The sequence below is a fragment of the Biomphalaria glabrata genome, chromosome 1 (assembly GCF_947242115.1).
Source record: "Biomphalaria glabrata chromosome 1, xgBioGlab47.1, whole genome shotgun sequence".
NCBI lineage: Eukaryota > Metazoa > Mollusca > Gastropoda > Planorbidae > Biomphalaria > Biomphalaria glabrata.
The window spans coordinates 41,429,355-41,452,041 of record NC_074711.1 but is presented as its reverse complement, the minus strand read 5'-3'; the positions used below and the strand labels follow the sequence as shown (position 1 = coordinate 41,452,041).

The following is a 22,687-nucleotide window of genomic DNA, read 5'->3' as shown; positions in this document are numbered from 1 at the left end:
GAACTTGGATGGAATTTGTTGAAAATATTTGTGAAATATTCTCATTACAAACAATATATGAGAGCTACGTGACATCTCTATTGGTTATTTTCATTCAAATTATTTTCCGCATTCTTAGTGATGGTAAAAACAATTTGAAATATACAAAGTAGTCGATAAAGTGTTCCTACCAGAAAACAAAACTTGTCCTGGCACTTGTTTGGCACTGATCTTCGACGTCTTTTATTCTCTAGAACCCAGTCAACAGTGGTCGTAGAATAAGTAGTTGGAAAGTCTTTAAAAAGTACAAGTTTAAATTAAACATAGATTTTCGATGAAGTAACAAGGCCATTGTAAAAAAAAAAAAAGAAAACAAAACAAAAAGTTTAAAATGAAAACCCTTTCCCCTAAAGTTATCATTTCAACCTCAGAAACAAAATAGATTAGTTTTAGGCCTATACAATTTTACCTGGTGTAGTACTTGTAATTTGATCACTTGATGTACATTGGACCTTCCCGGATGGCGTCAACATCTGAAACAGAAAGCCCATCTATTTTGAGAAATACTACTAGAACTGGTGTCACACTTAATTTAGCACTTGCTTCTTTTCATTTGGAAGTTATGCAAAGTTAAAAAGTCTTATTTGAGTCAGATGTGGAAAAATGTGTTATTCATCAACATGCTTTTAACGTGGCTACACTATAACACCATCTTTTCGTAGCTTCTAGACTAAAAATGTACGCTCCTCTCTTAGACATAGTTTTGCTGTCTACATGTCTATGTCTATGATTTGAATGTGACGTTTTAAAAAAGAAAAAAAAACAATAACAACAAAAATTAGTTAGGATTTTTTGTGTGCACTAAACTTTTGTTTTGTTTAATATTTGTTAAGGTTTTGTAAAATATTCCATGTGCTCACACCTCAACAGTGATGTTTGCCACTAACTCACTCCTGTCATCTAGAAGATGTGGGACTCGAACAACAATCTCAGTGCGTGGTAGATAACTAGGACCTTTATTCTGTACAAGAAATTTATGCGTCACATTGATGGGAGTTCGTTGTTGGTCGCCGCCAGTGACCACTGGCTCTCCATCAGATTTCCTTTCAGTTCTTTGCATCGCAATCTCTTTGGGGGATGAAATGCTAATACAAGTTGAGAAAAAAAAATATTTTATTGGTATTAAAATAGTAAAAATGGATAATAAAGCTTAAAAGCATTTTGTTATGGTTAGGGGTCATGCAAGAATTTCTGTGGGGTTCAGATTCAGTAGGCTATCTTTCTTTACCCACTCTCACAAAACTTTCTTAACAGTATATTGTAAACAGCACTTGAAAGGCTCTGTGTTTTGCCAAAGTCCATTTCGACAGATCTTCGGTTTTAATTTCTTAAATAGCATTTTCAAGTAATGCATAAAAGAAGCTCTTAAAAATTTTTAAATAAAAAAAACAAACTTAAACACAAAAAACAACAAGACAAAAAGTTCTGTGCATTATATTTTGAACAGGTAGGTCTTAATATATAAACGTCTAAGTTTAATGAAGAGCAGGGACATAGCTAGGAATTTGCCATCATTTGGGGCTCGTGGGGCTTGACCTCTACCTTGGGAGCCCCTGCATTTTGCGTAATATTTAATATTTAATGTAAAAAACACTAATTCGGTGACCCCCTCAATTGGGGGCCGGGGGGATTCTCAAATTCTTCCCCCTTCTTCCCCAGCATAGCTACGCCACTGGTGAAGAGCGAGCTCCAAACCATTGGTTTTCATGAATTGATAAATAAAGTTTTATCACAATGCTTCTAATGATGGGTATGGATCAAATACATCTTTGTTCATATTCACAAGTAAATTGTTACATACCTATATACACTTCTTATAGCTTTCATTCCTCCCTACCTTGATATTTCGAGGATCGATGCAATGTTAACATGTCCAGTCAACAATATAGCGTTGTCATCCACATTGATTTCTGGACTGTGCTCATAATTGTAAGGCGTAGTGCTTACTTTAGCGTTAAGGTCCTTCTTAATGATGTCGTCGTTGATATAGGTTTGATTTATATCAAACACAATATGAAACTCAAGTTCATCCTTAGGGCTCAGTGCTTCATAAGAAATGCAAGTAACCTGTTTTTTTTTTTTAATTTAAACAAAACAGCAAAGTATCACTGGTTTAAATTGAATATAATAATTTATTTTTAGTTGGGGAAATATATTAGAAAAGGACAGCTGTGCCCACCACACAACACCATCTTTCATAGCTATATTAAAACATAATAATACTGTGTTTAATATATGTGTGTTTTGCCACAAGAAAAAAATGCATTCTTATGGTTTGTAGAGTAAAGACCAAATATCTTAAGGTAATATGCTAAGTATGCAACCGATATTATACAATTCAATCACTGTCTGTTTATATGCACAGAATATAAAACTATGAATTATCTTGACAAATTACCAAAGTCTTCTCTGTATCAGCCAAGTCGATGCCAGTTGTATTGAACTCTAATGATTCCAAAGCACAGTTCACGTCTGGTTTGGATTTCACAAAAGTTAAGATGGAGTCCACTTCTGCTGTAATTTTTACTCCGTATGCAGTTTCATTTTTATTTCTGATGTTAATTTTCATGACAACTTGCTACAAAATAATAAAAAAAAAACGTTTCTGTTAGCAGTGGATAATGTTGTTTTCAATATTAGAATGGTGAATCTAAATCTACATTCGATAGATGTATTGTAATGTAAGAAAGTATGCCTATATAGAAACATAGAAACCTTTGTATAATTCACAATGATATCTGTCCATTGTGTGTGTATGGGGGAGTGTTGTAACGTAGCACTAACAATCAAGTCTACCTCACATTGGAAATCAGAGCCACACTCCTTCTTTATTGTGACCTGAAATACAGTCTCATTATTAACAGAGAGAAGGAAATATAGCGATTGGATACCAATGTTAAACCAAAGGAAAAAGGCAGGAATAAAGTTATTTATAGCTATTTGATATCAATGTTAAACCAAAGGGAAAAGGCAGGAATAAAGTTATTTATAGCTATTTGATACCAATGTTAAACCAAAGGGAAAAGGCAGGAATAAAGTTATCTATAGCTATTTGATACCAATGTTAAACCAAAGGGAAAAGGCAGGAATAAAGTTATTTATAGCTATTTGATACCAATGTTAAACCAAAGGGAAAAGGCAGGAATAAAGTTATTTATAGCTATTTGATACCAATGTTAAACCAAAGGGAAAAGGCAGGAATAACGTTATTTATAGCTATTTGATACCAATGTTAAACCAAAGGGAAAAGGCAGGAATAAAGTTATTTATAGCTATTTGATACCAATGTTAAACCAAAGGGAAAAGGCAGGAATGAAGTTATTTATAGCTATTTGATACCAATGTTAAACCAAAGGGAAAAGGCAGGAATAAAGTTATTTATAGCTATTTGATACCAATGTTAAACCAAAGGGAAAAGGCAGGAATAAAGTTATTTATAGCTATTTGATACCAATGTTAAACCAAAGGGAAAAGGCAGGAATAAAGTTATTTATAGCTATTTGATACCAATGTTAAACCAAAGGGAAAAGGCAGGAATAACGTTATTTATAGCTATTTGATACCAATGTTAAACCAAAGGGAAAAGGCAGGAATAAAGTTATTTATAGCTATTTGATACCAATGTTAAACCAAAGGGAAAAGGCAGGAATAACGTTATTTATAGCTATTTGATACCAATGTTAAACCAAAGGGAAAAGGCAGGAATGAAGTTATTTATAGCTATTTGATACCAATGTTAAACCAAAGGGAAAAGGCAGGAATAAAGTTATTTATAGCTATTTGATACCAATGTTAAACCAAAGGGAAAAGGCAGGAATAAAGTTATTTATAGCTATTTGATACCAATGTTAAACCAAAGGGAAAAGGCAGGAATGAAGTTATTTATAGCTATTTGATACCAATGTTAAACCAAAGGGAAAAGGCAGGAATGAAGTTATTTATAGCTATTTGATACCAATGTTAAACCAAAGGGAAAAGGCAGGAATAACGTTATTTATAGCTATTTGATACCAATGTTAAACCAAAGGGAAAAGGCAGGAATAACGTTATTTATAGCTATTTGATACCAATGTTAAACCAAAGGGAAAAGGCAAGAATAAAGTTATTTATAGCTATTTGATATCAATGTTAAACCAAAGGGAAAGGCAAGAATAAAGTTATTTATAGCTATTTGATATCAATGTTAAACCAAAGGGAAAGGCAGGATTGAAGTTATTTATAGCTATTTGATACCAATGTTTTTGCGTACTTCTTCTACGTACTTCTTCTACGTACTTCTTCTACGTACTTCTTCTACGTACTTCTTCTACGTACTTCTTCTACGATGTTGTTAGCTTTGAGTGCATCCAAGAGTGGACCGTCATCAGGACTATGAGTAGGTTGTATTTGAAATGTAGTCTTTATTTCAATAGGTGTAAACCTGTCTAGTTGAATCTGAGCCTGAAAGTGAAACATTATGTGATAAATTTCTATTTATTGACATTTCCAACCTCAATCTGCTTTCATTGCTCTCAAAACATTTACATTTTTTGTAGCACCTCAATGTTCTTCAATGAGATACTCTGGTGAAATATTTGAATTGAATGTTTAGTCTGACAAGAACTGAGCATTGGTCATACCAGTGGACGAGTTATTAGAGAATCAATATCTAGATAATCTATTTGTCAACAATGATGTTTTTAGAACAAAAGTTTTGTTTCTTTGCATTCACAAATAATTGAATTGTAAATTTTGAATATCAAAACAACAAAATAAATAAATAAATGAAAGGAGTTTGCGTTACACGCGGCGGCCGGTATGGCTCAGTCGTAATTACACATTACTTTGTGCCAAAACATACACGTAATCAAATAATGATGCGAATCAATACGAACTTCCTAAAAATCTTTTTACAGAAGCAACACTGTACTCTAAAGGGGCGCTGTGGCAGAGTGGTTAAGCGCTTGGTTTCCGAACCTGGAGTCCTGGGTTCGAATCTTGGTGAAGACTGGGATTTTGAATGTCGAGATTTTTAAGGCGCCCCAGAGTCCTCCCAACTATAATGGGTGCTTGACTTAATTTGGGAAAAGTAAAAGCGTTGACTGAAGAAACAGAAGACCTTAACATCGCAAGGTCTGAAAGTGGAACTTAACATCTAAATCTGAAACTATTAACATTAATGTCCGTCTTGATCTCTACAGGGGTGCACATGCCAGATATTAGGTCCTTTACCAGTTTAAGTAAGACCACCAACTCAGAACAAACTGGAATGTTTGGACTTGCAGATTCTAGAACTGTTGTTTTCACAGTAGAATAGCTAGTTCCTTGACCAGTAGGAAAAGTAACTCTTTTCAGTCCCTCAGATTGTATGTGTGTATCAAGGAAGTAGTGAATACTAAAGTCTGGAAAATAGGCATACAGAGTTAAAGACACAACTTTCTGGTCTATCTATCTATCTATCTATCTATCTATCTATCTATCTATCTATCTATCTATCTATCTATCTATCTATCTATCTATCTATCTATCTATCTATCTATCTATCTTCTTGTCTATCTATCTATCTATCTATCTATCTATCTATCTATCTATCTATCTATCTATCTATCTATCTATCTATCTATCTATCTATCTATCTATCTATCTATCTTCTTGTCTATCTATCTATCTGTCTTCTTGTCTATCTATGTATCTGTCTTCTTGTCTATCTATTTATCTGTCTTCTTGTCTATCTATGTATCTGTCTTCTTGTCTATCTATCTATCTGTCTTCTTGTCTATATATCTTATCTTTCCAATATAGGTGTACTTACTGACAGGTTGAAAATCACTTCCTCTAATGGCATGTATCAAACAAAACTGGACTTTAAAACATTTTCCTTGAAGATTAAAATCCCGGCTACATGCTGATCTCAAGTCAATGGGGTTTGGAGAAGCTGTAAGATTGACTTGAACATCAACTACTGGCCTTCAAGGAAATAAAACATGTCTATGTTCCAAAATGTATTCCTACAGTAATAAGGTTTGGTACAAATGAAAGTGTATGAAATATATTTATATCGATAATGATATTTATTTAGACAGAGGCTTCCTGGGGAAGAGGGAGTAGGGAGCGGAGATGTAAGGTCCAGGACTCTGATGCATATAGGCTTAAGAGTTAAGGGGGGAACTACAGCACTGTAGACTTTCAATTTGTAGATATTGCCATACTTGATCTTGAAGTCTGGCCAAAAGCAGCACTGGCACGAGCAACACTCAAATCTACCTCGTCATCTAGATTGACATTTGCTAATATGGCACTTCTCAACTAAACAAACTTTTTAACATTTGCTTGTTTTTTTCCATCTATGAAAATCTCTGGTTTTGGGGCTGATTTATTTGGAAGAGGTTGGTGCAACAATCATTACAATCAGAATCACCCAATCACAATCATAAAACAACAATCACATTATCACAAAGAAACATTACATTACAAGATCTCTATACATCAACAATAAAACAACAATCACATTATCACAAAGAAACATTACATTACAAGATCTCTATACATCTGCAGACCGTTTCAACTGTCTACTACTTACTTGCAACGAAATATAACCACGGTGTCTGTGAGTACAGCGGAGACTGCGAAGACTGGGTACGTATTACTTAAGGGAGCATGCTGACTTGAGATTGTAAATCCAAAACCTTTCAGTAAGACGGGGACTTTTATCTAGAACATAATACAATGACTTAATAGCATCTCCGATCGAGAGAAATGACTAAAAACTAAAAGAAACAATAAACAAATAACATAAACATGAACTTTTGATTTCAAAGAATCAATTCTTCCCTAATGAAACTAGATACTAGCAATACTTTTTCATGCCATTTATTTCTTGCAATGCTTCATTATTCCAAGGAGTCTTCCCCGAGAGCTTTGGACAATCAATTTCTTCTATTTACAGTCCAGCTTATGATTTGTACATTAGACAATGTTTTGTACGTGCATCTCTTTAGTCAAGACAAGGAAACATTGGAGTCGAGTTCGGGAATTCCCGCTGAAGCCGTGTTCAAATAATATTAAAAAAAAAAAAGAAGTTTGCCAAATCTACTTTTGAGGTGATTACATTTCTAAAAATGACAGCGATCAAAGACAATTTGGCCATTTAGGTAGCTATTTTTTCCCCAAAGATATACATAAACGATCAAGTTTCTAGGAAAATCTTCAGAGCAGTTCACGAACTACCAGTCCACTTCACATGAAGTGTAAGCTGATAGGAGAGATTGTAAAGCAAGCTTAGTGTTACAAAAAATGCTCCTATAAGTTAATTTTAGTGTATTTAAAAAAAAAAAAAAAAAAAAAAAAAAAAAGTTAGTTGAAGTGTATTTAAAAAAAAAAAAAGAAAAAAAGTTAGTTTAAATGTATTTAAAAAAAATAAAATTCTGTTACACTTAGAGATCATAAGAATGAATGAATTTTGTTAATCAAATCAAAGTATTTATCATATTCTATATGCAAACATTCTTTGAATAGCTTAAAAGTGACTTTGTGAACAAAACTAATGATGTACTTTTGATTAGTTGGAAGACAACGCTGCTGCATGGACAAGTGTTGCCCACTATAACCTTTGACATTCAAGAAACGTTTCTACATGAAACAAGAAAAAGAGAAACTACTTGTTTCTTTTCAAAGACAATACCTCTTTGATACCTCTTTTATACCTCTTATATACCTCTTTTATACCTCTTATATACCTCTTTTATACCTATTACAGAGCGATTATTTTGCTCTTAATAATGAATGTAAGATTTAAAAAAAAAAGGAATATTATGACCCCACCCCATTCCCCCCTCTAACCCGAAATAATCCTGGTTGAGCGAATGTATAAATCTATTACACTTTGAACAATTATAACAGTCAAACGAGAGTTTTCCCCAGTGTCGCTAACGAGCTAGTAATTCTTTCCCCAAAGCTATGCACAGAGCTGGACTGGCCTTAGAGTGGAATCCCCAGGGCAGAAGACGTAGATGGAGACCAAAAAGAACATGAAGCCGAGAGGACAGGAAAGAGCTAGGAAGCCATTAAAAAACTAGCAAGAGAACTTGGGGAGTGGCCTGTTTTTACTGAGGCCCTATGTTCCCCCAGACCCCCTTGCTGGCAATGGCGGGGAATCTACAATGTTTATACTAACTCCAGGAAGAACCTATTCTAGGGCACAATAAACGTCTTTTGAAAGAATGAAAGGCCCAGGAGAGATCTGAATGGAAGGATATGTTAAAGCAGGCCAGAGCCCTCCATGGGCTGTAGCGCCACTGGGATGGGATGGATGGATGGATGCAAGAATGAAGGGTCAGAATGTAATACAAATTATGTACAAACACACACACACACACACATAAATACGTATAAATTTTTTTTTCGCTGGGGGGGGGGAGAAAAACAATCCCCCCCCGAAAAAAAATCCTGGCTACTCCCCTTATATATATATATGTAATATATATATATATATGACATTAAAACAAAAAAAGAAAGTCTGTTAAACATTTTATTTTAAATATAAATCAACATTGTGTTTTCAGATTTCTACTCACCAAGGCTGTTTCACTTACATCGTGTAATGATTAAAGGCAATGTAAGTACACATCGAGTTATAAAAACATTGGTGTAATTTAACTAGACTTTAACTCACAGTTTAAAGCTTCCTTACCTGAGAGGCTTGAATTCTTTGACTTGGTACATTAACAAATCCATTTAAAGATCCCAAGTAAATGTAAATACTTCCAGCTCCATCAGTTTCTCCAGGAGCTCCAACAGCAAGGTCTAGAAACGACAATGTTAGTACAATACATCATCCCCTAAGTCTTCCAGTCGAAATCAAGAGGCGTAGCGTGTATTTTTTGCCTCCAGGAGCGTGACAATTAACCCAACCACAGGTCACAAAAACCTAAAAAAAACTAATCACAATTTATGAGTTCTAGTAAAATTCAACAGATGTGCTTTCAAAACACAGGTTTTGGAGCCATGTTGAACATATGAAATATTTTGGGTTAAATGTCCAAACTATATTACTATCAGATATCCCAAATTTGATTAACCCTAAAGTGGCCCTACTTCCTATGATAATTGGCAATAATTAAGGCCTCTAATCTGAGGGTGGTGTTAACAAAACAGTAGGATCCCAATCCAACTGTTTTTTGTGTGTAAAATACATTCAATTAAAAACCCTAATCCGACGCAAAATACAAGCACTTCTAATGAAGTTCTATTTAATCGTATTCAACTAAGGCATTACGATTTTTGAGGTTGTGTTGACCCAACGATTTCATTTCATCTATTTACTTGTGAGAAAATATTCATCATTTGCTACTCACAGAATTTACGTGTACACTGTGACTGTGTACACATTTGAATGTTTTACTCTTACCAGAAACTCCATCAAGATTGATATCTCCAATGTCGGCCATGGCTGATCCAAATCTTGCAGACTTTTGTTTAGATCCATCCAGAGTGACGTCTCTTTTTATATATTTCTAAATACAAACAGACAAGCAATAATAACTTAGTAGGGCAATAAAATATTTGCTGCAGTTTGTAAAATATTGTCATTAAAACTAGAAGAGTTTCTTTATTGGGCATGTTGACATTGACATGCTAGCAAATCTCTTCCATTTCGAACTTGAAGAATGAGTGCAGTATTTCACAAGACCACGCAAACCCAGGTTTGCTACGTACATATCTTGGTTTCCACATTTAATGTAGGGAGGTCTACTTAAGTTGTTTTCCTTTTGTCGTCTGCGCATGTCTTTGACATAGGCCCTCAAATGTGTGTCCCGCGGCCTGAGTAAGAGCTGTCTCTTTCAGAGGCCATCCACGGCCATCTGCTTTACTCAATGACAGTGACAACACAATAGCGGCTGAATGGATCTTTATAGCACAAGCAAATATTATTGATATTGGTGTTGGTCATAGACTTGGGGTAGTGTTTGTATGATTATTTTAATTTTGTTTACGATTTAATATACATCATGTAGTTTTTTTTCTCTTATACCTTTGTAAGTAGGTCGTAATGATATAAGAAAACCATTCCTTGATCTGGAACATGGTCTGGGTTAGACCACTCAGTGTAAAGTGGGGCACCCACCAGAAGCTCATCATAAGCATTGTTATTTATATTCACAGAACCGAGACAGTAGCCAAAACTGGACCAGATCTGGTAAAGAGAAAATTAGACTCGATGAAAGAAAATGTTTTAATGACTTTGTTTATGTATTCCATTTTAATAGTTTAACTTCTCCACCAAAACAAAAACTAATTACCTGAGTTCCATTTATTTCTTGAATAAGTTTATTGAATATGTCGTCTTTGTTCCAGTGGATGATTTGTACCTTAAAATAGGCAAACAATGTTATGTGCAGGCCTGTTTAAAGAACAATTACATAGTTCATTTGTTAATTTTTTGGGGTTTTTGCATCTTTACCATTACGTGTATTAATATCTTTTGGAACATTGAGACATAAATTAATCTGCCTGCCATGTCCCTCTCTAGACGCTGTCCTTCATTTAGCTAACTTCCTCATTTGTAGTGTTGCTTCTATAAATAGTAACTAATCACCCACGTCATGGCTAAACTTTTCTTTCCAAAATATGAAGGCGCTTAAGAAAAAATGGACAAGACTATAGAGTTTTGAATGTATAGGCCTTCTTAAGAAGAACACAATGGGAATGGTCGTAAAGGTATGTATGAGATCTCCATAGCTAATACCAATGGTATACTGAACCCCAAATGTAAATCTTTTAATCATCAACCATCCTCTTTCATCTGATTTTCAACTTTCTGTATTAGATATTCTTAAACATCAGTTCATTATAATAAACAAATTACATTATGTATGAATCCCAAAGCAAATGTCTATCTCTAACCTGTCCAAAGTTCAGCATAGTTGGACCTCCAACAGCGACACAAACTCCTCGGTAGCCTTCGTTACAAAATGTTCCCAGCTTGACAGAATAACCTGCATCCATTCAATAGGGAAACGGAGTATAAACTATAAAGTTTATCAATTAATGATTTCAAAAACAGCTCTTAGCTTTGAGTCCGAAGATTACAGAAAAGTGTAGTCACATGGTGACGCGCACCCAATACTGACAAAGGTTTAAGTATTCCTTTACTGAAATTGAAATTGTCACTAAAGAGGGAATTCATGTCAATAAGAAATGTTAAAATCAGTAAGACACACCTGGGCCCTCGTATCGAACCAGAAGATGATAATTCATTACTAGCTGGCAAAAGATTAATAGCTGAAACGTTTTTATCTTTGATTTTGTTCACTAGGTCTTTTTTTTTGGGGTCTAACTATTAAATTTGAAGACTTCCAGATGTTTCAGATGATTTGTCACTGTCTGAACTGATACTGTACAAGTACAAGCCAGCAAATCCCAGCTACTGCCTTACTTGCTTAACAGCTAAAATATTTATTTTGTCGGAGTTGTGTATGTACATAATTATTTGTAAAGCCTCATTAATTTGTCCACAAGTCATTTTTTAAAGTACTTTGCAAACCTTTAACCGTGAATCCTAGATCTATAGTTTGGATAACTATCCTCAACTTCTTGAGAAGGAAAATATGCCGAAGCCATTTTTTCACTGTCTTTTGTGACTGGTTGGTCATTTTGTTATGTTGTCCAGTTGATTGCTACTTATGTTATTGTATGTCCCAGGTGTTGACATCTACCTATTTTAGTTATCTACATTTTTTTACTTGTATCAGTGCACTCTATATTTAGACTTACCAAAGAAATAGCCAATTACACAGGCTATCGTGACGTTTCAGAGTAATGGGAATTACCAAAGTAACTTAAACTTGTTTACTTAGATAGATGTAGCTAGAATTTAGAATCCAGTAAGTAACTACACCTGAAGCCAATTCAACTGTAACTTATCAATATCAATGATAACGTTTCATATTAACTTATAACTTGAACGTCTTCGGGTACCGTAAATATTTTAAAGTCAGACTAACATTATCTAGATTTAACTTATCCAGGTAGCTTTAAGTTTCATAGTGAAGAGAAACGTACGTAGTCAGATGTAAATGGCTGCAAAGTGTAAATTACCCAGACATGCGTAAATTACTCAGAAAAGTTAACTTACCCAGATAGCCGTAACTTGTGGCATTCAAATTTGAGATGTAACTTGTTAGATTATAGTCACTCATATTTCCAGAAGCTATATCATAAACTTGTACACCACCTGAATACATAACAATAGATATAAATCTGTACAACTGGCATGTGAAATAAATATTATGGAAATAGAGAATTTTATTTTCTCTCTCTCTATCGTTCTCCCTTTCTTCCGAGTCATTGTTCTAGCTTCTGTTCTATTTGTTTAGTTCATTTATTCCGAAAGTTGTCTACATAGACCCCCCCCCCAGGTGTCTGCGAGAACTTTCGATGGAAATAAATGAATTGGAGGTACAAGACGGGGGTCCACGATAGTAAATCTCATTTATGAAAGTCGAAACCCTAATTTGGATTTTTGAGTAATGGTATTACCTCATACACTCACAGGATTAGAATATTAGGCAATCTTGTTATTCAAATATAGAATTGTTATTTTAAATGTATTTATTTATTTAAAAAGAACTATTTTGACTACTGGTAACTGATACTAAGCATGGCCGAATCTAAAAAGGAAAGCATAATGTTGATTAGTTGAATGTTGACTTCATTCTTTCGTTATCGAACATACAATAAACGAACAACAATTTATGCACAAAAGTTTTCAGTCTAAGTTCTGACGCTTTGAGACCATCTATTAGGAAGAATCATTTGAACGACGCCACCAATGTGAAGCGGATGCGGATTTAAATACCTGTGGACATTCAGAGATAAAAGCTCAGAATAGACCCACAGTGGACATAATCTTAGCTTCGACATCAGAAAATAGAAGATGATGAATTTCAAGCTTCTTTCATTTCTTTTTGGCTTTTTTATTTGTCTGAGAGGCCAAAACCATTGGCCTATCTAACAGGAGTGCTTGAGTTTGATCCCCGACTCGAGCAGAGCTGTGTTTTCTGAGCATCTGGAGGCAGTTCGGAAGCCTCTCCCAGATGCGCCCTCCCCCACTGACCCATAAGGGATATTGGACAATAGCGCACTGAGCACATATCAGCTTTTCGATTGCGCTGTAGATAGCAACCCCAGACTATAGAAAAAAAAAGATATTTATAGCTGTTGATGAAGTTTTAAAAACGGTCTTTAAATGAATTCCTTTAACAACAAAACAGTTCAAAGGCTTATTGATTAAATGAATGAAGACACTGAGAGTTTTTTATGTATTTATTTGCAAATGTCATACTTCTCAATACAGTTGGACGAGTCAACATTGCCTGGAAATAAAGTATTATTATTGGAATAAGTTCGTTTTAGTACGGATAAAGAAGTCCACTAAGAACTGCTCTTTGCCAAAAATTGGACATAAAAATTTCATGTTTTAAAGAACCATCTTATAAAAATAAGCAATGCCACTATCCAATCTAATATCAGTCGCAACGGATGGAGCATCTGCCATGTTGAGGTAGGCTACTTCATCGGATAAAAAAAATGTACTCTAAGTATTAGCATTGCGTTATATAGTTCATGATTGTTTTCAAAAATTGCAATATTAGCGAAGCAGAGGCTCTAGAGAAAACCGGAAAACATGTCAATGAGTCTATGGATCATTAAACGTTTAAAATCAAATCACTGCTAATTGTGAGTTTTGGGTTTACATTTTTATTCTTTGTTATATTTATTACTTTTTGACATGTGAAATAATTCTTGTTGGATATATGAATTGAAGTGTTTTGAATTTTACACCTGGATTTGTTCGTGTTTTATTCAATATGAAGTCAAGTTGTATTATGGAAGGACGTGGAATGGATGGAATTTATTATAACAACAGAATTATACTCTATCTTGATAACTAGGCATCTGACACCTACCTTTGGCGTTGAGTAATCCAGGTGTTCCTACTGCTACAACACTCTAGAAGTAACAATAACAACTGAACATTAACTAGTTGAATTTTCAGTTTGTTAAAGTTGGACAAAACATTTATTTGTGTTTCAGGTCATGCACTTAATGCTGTCAAGAAGAAAGAACTTCCTGGATTTAAACCTTCGCAGTCTTGAAGTTAAACTCAAGCATCGCAAATGCTTTGGGAGCCAACTTTTAGGAAGAATAAGGAGTCTTCGACCCTTATGCATCTTGCAGAACATAGTCTACATTCCGACGCTGTTGATCCAAAACTGTACCAAACAGCTGTGTGAAAAGTATGGTACTGTAGTGGGTTTCAAATCTTGTTTTGAGAGTTGTGTTACGCTATCAATTATAGGTTTTGTTTCTCAAAGAGTTGTCTGGATTGTTACAAATTTCTGACCCTTAGGTAAAACTTTCTCTCCTTCGTTGGCATGCAAAGATGTTTACATAAATACCTTTATGAGGACCATTGGTCCGACCAAAAAACTTGACCCATAATACTGACCAGTCTCTTTCTAGCTAGTAGCCGGCTTGTGCGTTGAGAGTGACAGTATACAACAACGTTCAACCTAGATGTTGTCATGAGTTTTATTTTATCTAAGCTCTGAGATATAATATACTTTTTTCTACGACTATAGTCGGTTGACAATCCTCTAACTTTTTATTAATAAAAATGCAGTCAAAAATATTTCTATTACTATTCAATTTCTAATTAAACACACATCTATATAAATCAAGTATATCCATTTTTAAATTCAACCTTCTCACCCCATCAGAGTCGGCTGAGAATCCAAATAGTGAGCCTCCTTTCCAGTATACATGTTTATGATACATATTTTTCGGGACATGGTGAAAATAGCCAACAGCTTGAGAATAGGGGCCGAACTCCTGGATCTGAGATATAACAACATTACAAAGTTGCTTCATACACAAAATTCATACCAATTTTGTTAAAAAAATCTTCAAATTAAAACTAAAAAAACTCCAACAAAATCTACTATAAGCCAAAAAGACAAACAAACCCAAAATGTTTCTAAAAAGACAGCCGGAAAGCTCTTTAAATGGTCGCCAAAGATACACAGCTTCTATACCAGACTGGCGTAGAAAGGGAACAGAGAATTTCGAGTGGCTATCGGGAGAGTACGTTTTTAATTCTTTTTGTAGTCAGTGCCGAAGAGAGGCTCTAAGCTATTAAAGATTGGGTCCCTGGTACGCTATTTGTTCGCGTGCTCTTTCTTTCAAATAATTGGAAAATATTCCTTTAACCATTTGGGGGGGGGGGGGCGGATCTTCTTATCTTATCTTATATAATACAGACGTTACTTCAAAAAAGAAGATGATTACATCCTACGCTTCATGCATTTAGTCATGCATATTAACCAATGACTTAAATTCTGCCAAGTCACTGGTTTTCCTGGCTAGCTCAGGCAACCCATTCCATGCTCTAATAGCACTAGGGAAGAAGGAGTATTTGTACAAATATGTCCTAGCATATGGGACAAGGAATGTGCCTTTATCTTTGTGTCTTTCAGAGTATTTTATTAAATTTTGTTTTTGTATCTGAAGATTATGGTTCAGTGTTTTATGTATGATTGCTACTTTACTTTTGAGCCTTCTGTCCTGAAGGCTTTCTAAATTTAGTGATTTTACTAAAGGTGTTACTCTAGTCAAATGTGAATATTCGTTTGTTATGAATCTCACTGCTCTATTTTGTGTCTGTTCCAGTTTCTTAATGTTTTCTTGAGTTGAGGGGTCCCAAACGGAGGATGCATATTCTATTATTGGCCTAACCAAGGTTAAATAACATTTTAGTTTTATGTTCTTATTTGATTTATAGAAATTTCTTTTAATAAATCCTAATGCTTTGTTTGATTTTTTTGTAGTTTCATCAATATGTGGATTCCATGATAGTTTTTCATTTATTATAACACCTAGGTATTTTGCGTTTTTAGTCTGTGTTACTGGTTTGCCATGAATAAGATAAGTGGAATTAATTTGTTTTAGTTTTTTTGTTACTCTTAACAACTGACATTTTTCTGGGTGGAAAGACATGCTCCAATTTGATTCCCATTTCTGTAATTCATCTAATTCTCTTTGTAAAATATCTGTGTCTTGTGTTGTTTTTATTGTTCTATATATTATGCAATCGTCTGCAAATAATCTGACTTTTGTTCCTGAACTAATGCAATTTGGTAAATCATTTATGTAAATTAAAAATAGTAGTGGACCCAAGACTGTTCCTTGAGGTACACCTGAGTTTACTGTTATCGATGTTGATTTAGAGCCATTCATTATTAAAGTTTGTTCTCTCCCTATCAGAAAATCTTTAATCCACTGATGCAGTGGACCATTAATGCCGAAATATTTTAATTTTTAAAGCAAACTATGGTGGTAAACTTTGTCAAAAGCCTTAGAAAAATCTAATAAGATAGCATCTATTTGTTCACTATTATCTAAACCTTTTGAAAAATCATCAATTAGTCCTATTAGTTGTGTTTTACATGATCTATATTTCCTAAAGCCATGTTGATATGGTGTGAGGACATTATGTTTGTCTAAGTGGTTTATGATGTTGCTACATATTATGTGTTCTAGGATTTTACATGTGATGCTGGTAAGTGATACTGGTCTGTAGTTTCCTGGGTCAGATTTTTCTCCTTTTTTAAATAGGGGGGTGACATTATCTTCTTTCCAGTCCTTTGGTACTCTGCCCTGGTTAAGCAAGCAGGGGATCTAAGCTATATCTTATGTTGATGATTAAATCCAGCACTGGTTAGAGGGGACAAAATTAATTTAATTGTTATGTAGGATCTTATGACAGCCTTGTATTTTTTTTTTTCAAGAATGCCAGTTGACTAAAGGAAGGAAAATAAAAATATGGATTAAGTACAAGAAACAAGCTAGTGATAGAACGTCTGCTACATCTACTTCCGTTCCCACCATGACGTTACCCATGGCAATGAAGAATACGGTATGAATGTATTAAAATGAAAAAAAAAAGAATCTATTCCATTTGACTTATGATTTTGACGTCACTGACACTGTCACTGCCAGGTCCAACTAAAACACATCTCCCAAGGAAAGCAGGACTTTTCTCTTTAATCTTGGTAGTATTAAGCCATCTCGGAGCACACATCTGTCAAACAATTCATGGACATAAATACACGCTATAAACATTTGGCTAATTACAGATCCGTATTGGAAAACAACAACAACAAATTAGAAATATATTTACATAACAGATATATATATATATCTATATATTACGTGTATACATATAAAGAGACCGACAGATAGATGATAGATAGATGGATAGATAGAGTAATGAGAAGAAAGAGAAACAAAGAGAAAGAAAAGGAAAGAAAGAAAAAAAAAGAGAAATAGAAAGACACGGGGAAAAAAGAAAAACGAAATGGAAAGAAGATTCAGAAAAACTTAAAAAAAGAAATTTTAAACGAGAAAAATAAAAAAAACACCTTTTAGAAAAAAAACAAAGCTTATATTATACGTCAATTAGTTTGTGAGATTAAAAACATTTTTAACAATTGTTTTTGTTTAGCGCTATTTCATGCTTTTAGTTTTCACAATACGTAAATATCTTATCACTTTTAGGATCCGTTGGGAAAGGGTGGAGGAAAAAGAAGGGTGTATCTGGATGAATGTTACTGTAACACTTTTTAAATGCATATAAGAACACAAGTTGAAAGACCTGAATTCAAACTCAGAGCTCAAGCATCCTGCAGATAGCATACTAACCACTGTGCCAATGAAGTGCTTATAAACATAGAAGGTTTTATAGTTATCTATTGCTAGTGTCAAACTTAAAAGTGGCGACCTCTAAAGGGAACTAACTCAACTTATATTACCACTTCAGTCGAGTACAATTTCTTTCCCTTGTTCGAGATACGAAAGAAAATAATGAATTACAAATTGTTAATTAACTAATTGGTTATTTATTTAGATACAATTGTGTATAATTTCAGCTTGATCTTTGATTTGATTTGGGGAGAAACAATGTGATCAAACTTTTTAGTAGGCAGACAAATAGACTGACAGAGAGTGTTGATGTAAGCTTTGTAGGCCTACAAAAAATAGACAATACTCACTTTATGGAGCGATTGAGGATATTTTGATCTTTATAACTTAGATTTAATACAAAAAGAAAGATGTTTTTACCTCATCCCATCACACGCCCCCCTCCCCAACCGAGAAAAATAGACTTAGATGACGTGTGCAAAATGTTCTTGAACATTCATTTATTAAACACTTGAATGAAGAGGGTCTACATGCGGAAATACATGAAGTTTGGTCAAGATAAATAGTTTCTACTTCTTAAGCCTAATTTTATGCTTTTAAAACTGAAGTTTTCCCAGTCTGGCCAAAGAGCTAGCAACTCTTTTCCCAACGATATATATCAACTGTCAAATTTCTAGGAAAGACGTTAGAGCCGTTTTCGAGAATCGCGTCTACCCAGTCTTAACCCAGGCAACTATCTAAATATGTGACTTGAATAGCGGTATTGTAATAGAAAGAAATTTAACTAAAGACATAGGAAGGGAAAGAAAGGTAAAGGGTGAGTGAGTGCACCACTTACCAGTCTATGTGTTGAGTTTATCACTAAAGTCGTTGTTCCGAACCCTTCACCATTGGATCCATTTAACAAACCTGACACATAGAATTCATCGAATATTTACATTTCGACCTAACAATTTACATACATGACATGTACATCGTTAGTTTCCTAGAAGCCAATACAGAGCGGTGTACATACACATCAATAAATGTTATATTGATATTAGTTTTAGCATTAAAATATATGGCCTATTTGTTATTTGTTACATAAAAATTATGCAAATTCAAAAGTATTTCTAATTCATTTAGTTAAATTTGTCCTTATATTAAACAATTAACCAAGAAGCTAAAAAAAGCAAGGGGGGTTATCAGTGTAATAAAAAAGGGCCGAAAATTGGGAAAAAGGGAGTGGGTAGGTGGTTTCGGTAAAAAGCAGCATAGAGTATATTAACTATTTCGATATTAAATTGAGAAGCCGAAAAAATGTCCGAGTTTAGGGAGGGAGCAGGGAAATAGTTAAAGTATTAGTAGGCCGAAAAGTGTGGGTCCGGGGTGGGGTGCATTATAAAGCGGGTTATTTCAATTCAGGTCAAAAGTCTAGAAAAATGTGATGCACAGGGTGAAAAAGAAACAAAATGGGGTTCCAGTGAGAGAGAAAGAGAGAGAGATGGAGAGAGAGAGATGGAGAGAGAGATGGAGAGACAGATGGAGAGACAGATGGAGAGAGAGATGGAGAGAGAGAGCGGGCCGTTCCAATTCAATGTATCAGGATCTAGAATTCAAGGGCTATAAAATTTTAAAGGAAAAAAAGGGGGGGGGGGTCGTTAAAATGTGGACCTTTAATTTAAAGTTAAAAAAAACCCAGATGTTCAGGCCAAAATAAACACTATATAGCCTGGAAAAAAATCAACCGACTCAGCCGGTGTGTAATGCTAATAGTTATACTAATCTCTAAAGACGTATAATACCACAGAGTTGTCCATAGCGAGGAAGAAGTTCACAGCTTTAATTCATTATTATACGTCTCCAGAGCAATCTTTTCCATGTGCAACTTCTCGTGTGATGAAAGGGAGGCTACTCCTAGATAATAATCCACTGTCATAGGATAGGCATTGCTAATCACCAGATGCTAGTTATGGATGTCATCTGTTGTTTGTTTTTACATACATATTATATATATATATTGTATTTAGTTTCCATCCATTGGAGTTTTTCTATTAATTATATAAATACATCTAAAATTAAATATGACATAAAAATACCTGTTTGACTTGGGTAGAAAATTGTTTCTTCTGGCAGACTCTGTGTGGAGAAAATGTTTGTAAATTTCAAGATCTGGCCAGTTTTTTCATCACCCCTCTTTTTTGAATTGGAATTCGGAGCGCTGATCATTGCACTAAAAATAAATGAACTCAAGAACTATTCCCGAGCTAATGACCGAAACAATTTCCACACATTTCTTACATTAAGTAACAAAAGTTGATTTAGACAGTCTAAAACAACAATAACCAAGAATACCACAATTAAGAGAAATGCAATAATAAGAAAGGAAACAACAAAGCCAACTCCTTAGCAAGTATTCAACCAGACAAAGGTCAAAGGACATCTTGTTCGAGACCAATCGTTATAGAAGGCCTGAACACTGACCTGCAACGTCACAAACTGTAGGCAGTTTAGACAAATAGCTCGTTGTCACGCCGTACAGACCTATGACGTGGCAGCGAACTATTGGTTTAAACTGCCCAAAGGTGTTGAGGCCTTCTATAACAAATGATTTCGATCTTGTTATAATGGCATTATGTTTGCCAAGAGAGACATGTAGCCTCGAGGGTTTGTGAAGACACAAGTGCTTACTTTGGTCGTGGAGGTGCGGGCGTGACTTTTCATGATGATAAAGTCAAACAAGGCTGATTCACTGGCTGACAAGCACAGAGGCGTCAAAAGTTCAACTATAGTCATTTATATATATAATTCTCTTCTTCCCTCAACAGTTTGGACGAGAAGTAAAGGAAAGATCATTCTCTTATTTCTGGGGATAGTCCACGAGAAAACAAGAGTAGTGTTCACACTACGGATGACTGTCGTTTAAAGTTATAAAACCCTGCCCGCTACAATCCCCCTTTGTCCGGCGGGAGGTTTGCACTAGGAACTAATCTAAGTTATCTACCATGTATATATATGTAAATAGCAGGGCCGGACTAAACCATTGTGGGGCCCTATGTGAAACGGATTTTGTGTGGCCAAGTTTGGGTAGGGAAGCGGATAATAAGTGAAATTTAAGAGTTTGTAATAGAAAATTCGTTTATGCATTTTATTCATTCTTTATTACGTACAGAATTACTTTACGAGCCTCGCGTGTAGCAAAGTCATAGAGTATATCATAATAATTCTGCTTCCTACATAGATCACGCTCAATAGCAAGAGTTACCAAATGTTTCAATCTATCTTTGACAATTGTTGAACTAAAGTAATTGTTGATTAGTTTTAGGTGCGAGAAGCTTCTTTCACCAGATTACACAATTACGGCTGATGCATAATGCCGCGCATAAGATTGGCGTTTTCCATATTGAATGACACCTCAAAATGACAAATTTTGTGTATATATTTCCGTATATTTTAAGGACCTTTTCGTATATTTTGCGATTTCGGGAGATTTCCAAGAGCTCCTGTTAAATCGACAGGAGGCCGCGGGAAATCTGTTATAAGTTATCAAATGGTTTAATTTAATAATTTATACCCCTAAAATTAGCGCGGGTCCAATAAAAGTGCGGGGCCCACTGTGGTCGCATAGGTAGGTTGCAGTGGTATAAGGTCGGCCCTGCAAAATAGCGGCGTATGCTTCGCCGCGGGTAGACTAGTTAGCTATATTCGGCTCAAACCATGCGAGTCTGGACTTGGTCAAGTGTGACGCTTACCCTTTAGTTTATTTGTATAATTACAATTCGAGTCTGCTCTTAGTCAACAAAAAAATCTGGTCACGATTACAACGCATAATAAAATCGGTCATTCTCAGCTTTTGAATCTGGAAAATTATTTATAAATGACACTTTTAGCTTTTGTAGACACAGGGTATCAGGTAGTAATAGTGTGAGGTCCGTTCACCCCTTCTTATATCTTCTTTTATATCTTCTCTTGGTGGTCTAGGGTAGTCTGAATAGTTCAAAGGTCAAGAGCGAATAAAAAAAAACAGCAACAACAAACTAACAAGATTTTCAAAACAACAGCAGACGCAGAATGATAATCTTCCTTTTCAAAACTTTACATGCTTCATTAACAAATAGTGGATAGAAAGAATCAATACCTCATTAATAAAACTTCAAGAACAAGAATGGAAATAAAATCATTGTACTTACTCTAGTGTGCCAATGTCTGAACTATATAAAGCACCACTATAACCAAATGATCCACCGACATTATCTTCCCTTGTAATAACACGGACATTAGTGACATTTACATTATGAGCGCTTATTATAGCCAAGAGTGAGTACATACAAATGTACGGTGGTAGACCTACATTCCTTAACCTCATGGCTGGTCTTGTGTGTCCAGTGTAGTCACTGTTGCACTGTCTACAGCAACTTTGACGAACACGCGCCCGAACTAAGATTCTAAAACCAAAACACAATAGATCCCTCAAGAGCATACGAGTAGTCAAACAATAAACAGGACACAGAAAAGCGATTTTAATGGTTCTCACCCACACGACCCCCTCTCCCTGTGTTTCCCAGACGTAACCCCTATCTTTGTCTTGCCTCTCACCAACACACACGTGACACACACAGACACAAGGTCATTACGTAGGCTCCCTGTACATCCGTGCAGAGAATAAAGTATTACAACTATCTCACAGTGCCAGATTTCTGGTTCTAGAATACTACTATAGAGTCTCTTTTGATTGTGAAATGCCCAAAGATAAAGCAGTGACAGAATTTTTGGTTTGGTTAGAAAAATGACTAACTCTGACATCGTTAATGTAAATCTACGTTCTTTCACGCCCAATATAAGAGACAATTATCTACTCCACTGCTGGACTTCATCAAAGTGTGTGTGTGTATTTTTTAATGTGGTGGCTCATTGTCTAGAGCTTTGAGGA

The 22,687-nt window shown here is 35.0% G+C and overlaps 1 protein-coding gene across 4 annotated transcripts in view; it reads right to left on the bottom strand.

Moving 5' to 3' along the window:
• Window positions 1–22,341, bottom strand: part of LOC106072408 (integrin alpha-9-like) — a 32,375-nt gene extending 10,034 nt beyond the window's left edge. Inside the window, exons 1-22 of one of the 4 annotated variants that reach the window (XM_056036995.1) lie at window positions 21,948–22,341; window positions 19,857–19,990; window positions 18,617–18,687; window positions 17,063–17,158; window positions 14,791–14,916; window positions 13,986–14,028; window positions 12,152–12,250; window positions 10,921–11,012; window positions 10,317–10,385; window positions 10,049–10,210; window positions 9,425–9,530; window positions 8,708–8,820; window positions 6,599–6,729; window positions 5,831–5,985; window positions 5,251–5,420; window positions 4,354–4,479; window positions 2,755–2,877; window positions 2,438–2,617; window positions 1,877–2,106; window positions 902–1,124; window positions 449–512; window positions 171–274 (exon numbers count right to left, since the gene is read on the bottom strand). In XM_056036995.1, the coding sequence (XP_055892970.1) occupies window positions 171–274; window positions 449–512; window positions 902–1,124; window positions 1,877–2,106; window positions 2,438–2,617; window positions 2,755–2,877; window positions 4,354–4,479; window positions 5,251–5,420; window positions 5,831–5,985; window positions 6,599–6,729; window positions 8,708–8,820; window positions 9,425–9,530; window positions 10,049–10,210; window positions 10,317–10,385; window positions 10,921–11,012; window positions 12,152–12,250; window positions 13,986–14,028; window positions 14,791–14,916; window positions 17,063–17,158; window positions 18,617–18,687; window positions 19,857–19,990; window positions 21,948–22,237 (2,907 nt within the window). In that variant the 5' untranslated portion in view covers window positions 22,238–22,341. Of the gene's footprint in view, window positions 1–170; window positions 275–448; window positions 513–901; window positions 1,125–1,876; window positions 2,107–2,437; window positions 2,618–2,754; window positions 2,878–4,353; window positions 4,480–5,250; window positions 5,421–5,830; window positions 5,986–6,598; window positions 6,730–8,707; window positions 8,821–9,424; window positions 9,531–10,048; window positions 10,211–10,316; window positions 10,386–10,920; window positions 11,013–12,151; window positions 12,251–13,985; window positions 14,029–14,790; window positions 14,917–17,062; window positions 17,159–18,616; window positions 18,688–19,856; window positions 19,991–21,947 lie in introns of those variants that run through there. The other 3 variants (XM_013232777.2, XM_056037003.1, XM_056037005.1) reach the window with 3 other exon arrangements.
• Between the last annotated feature and the right edge of the window lie 346 nt (window positions 22,342–22,687).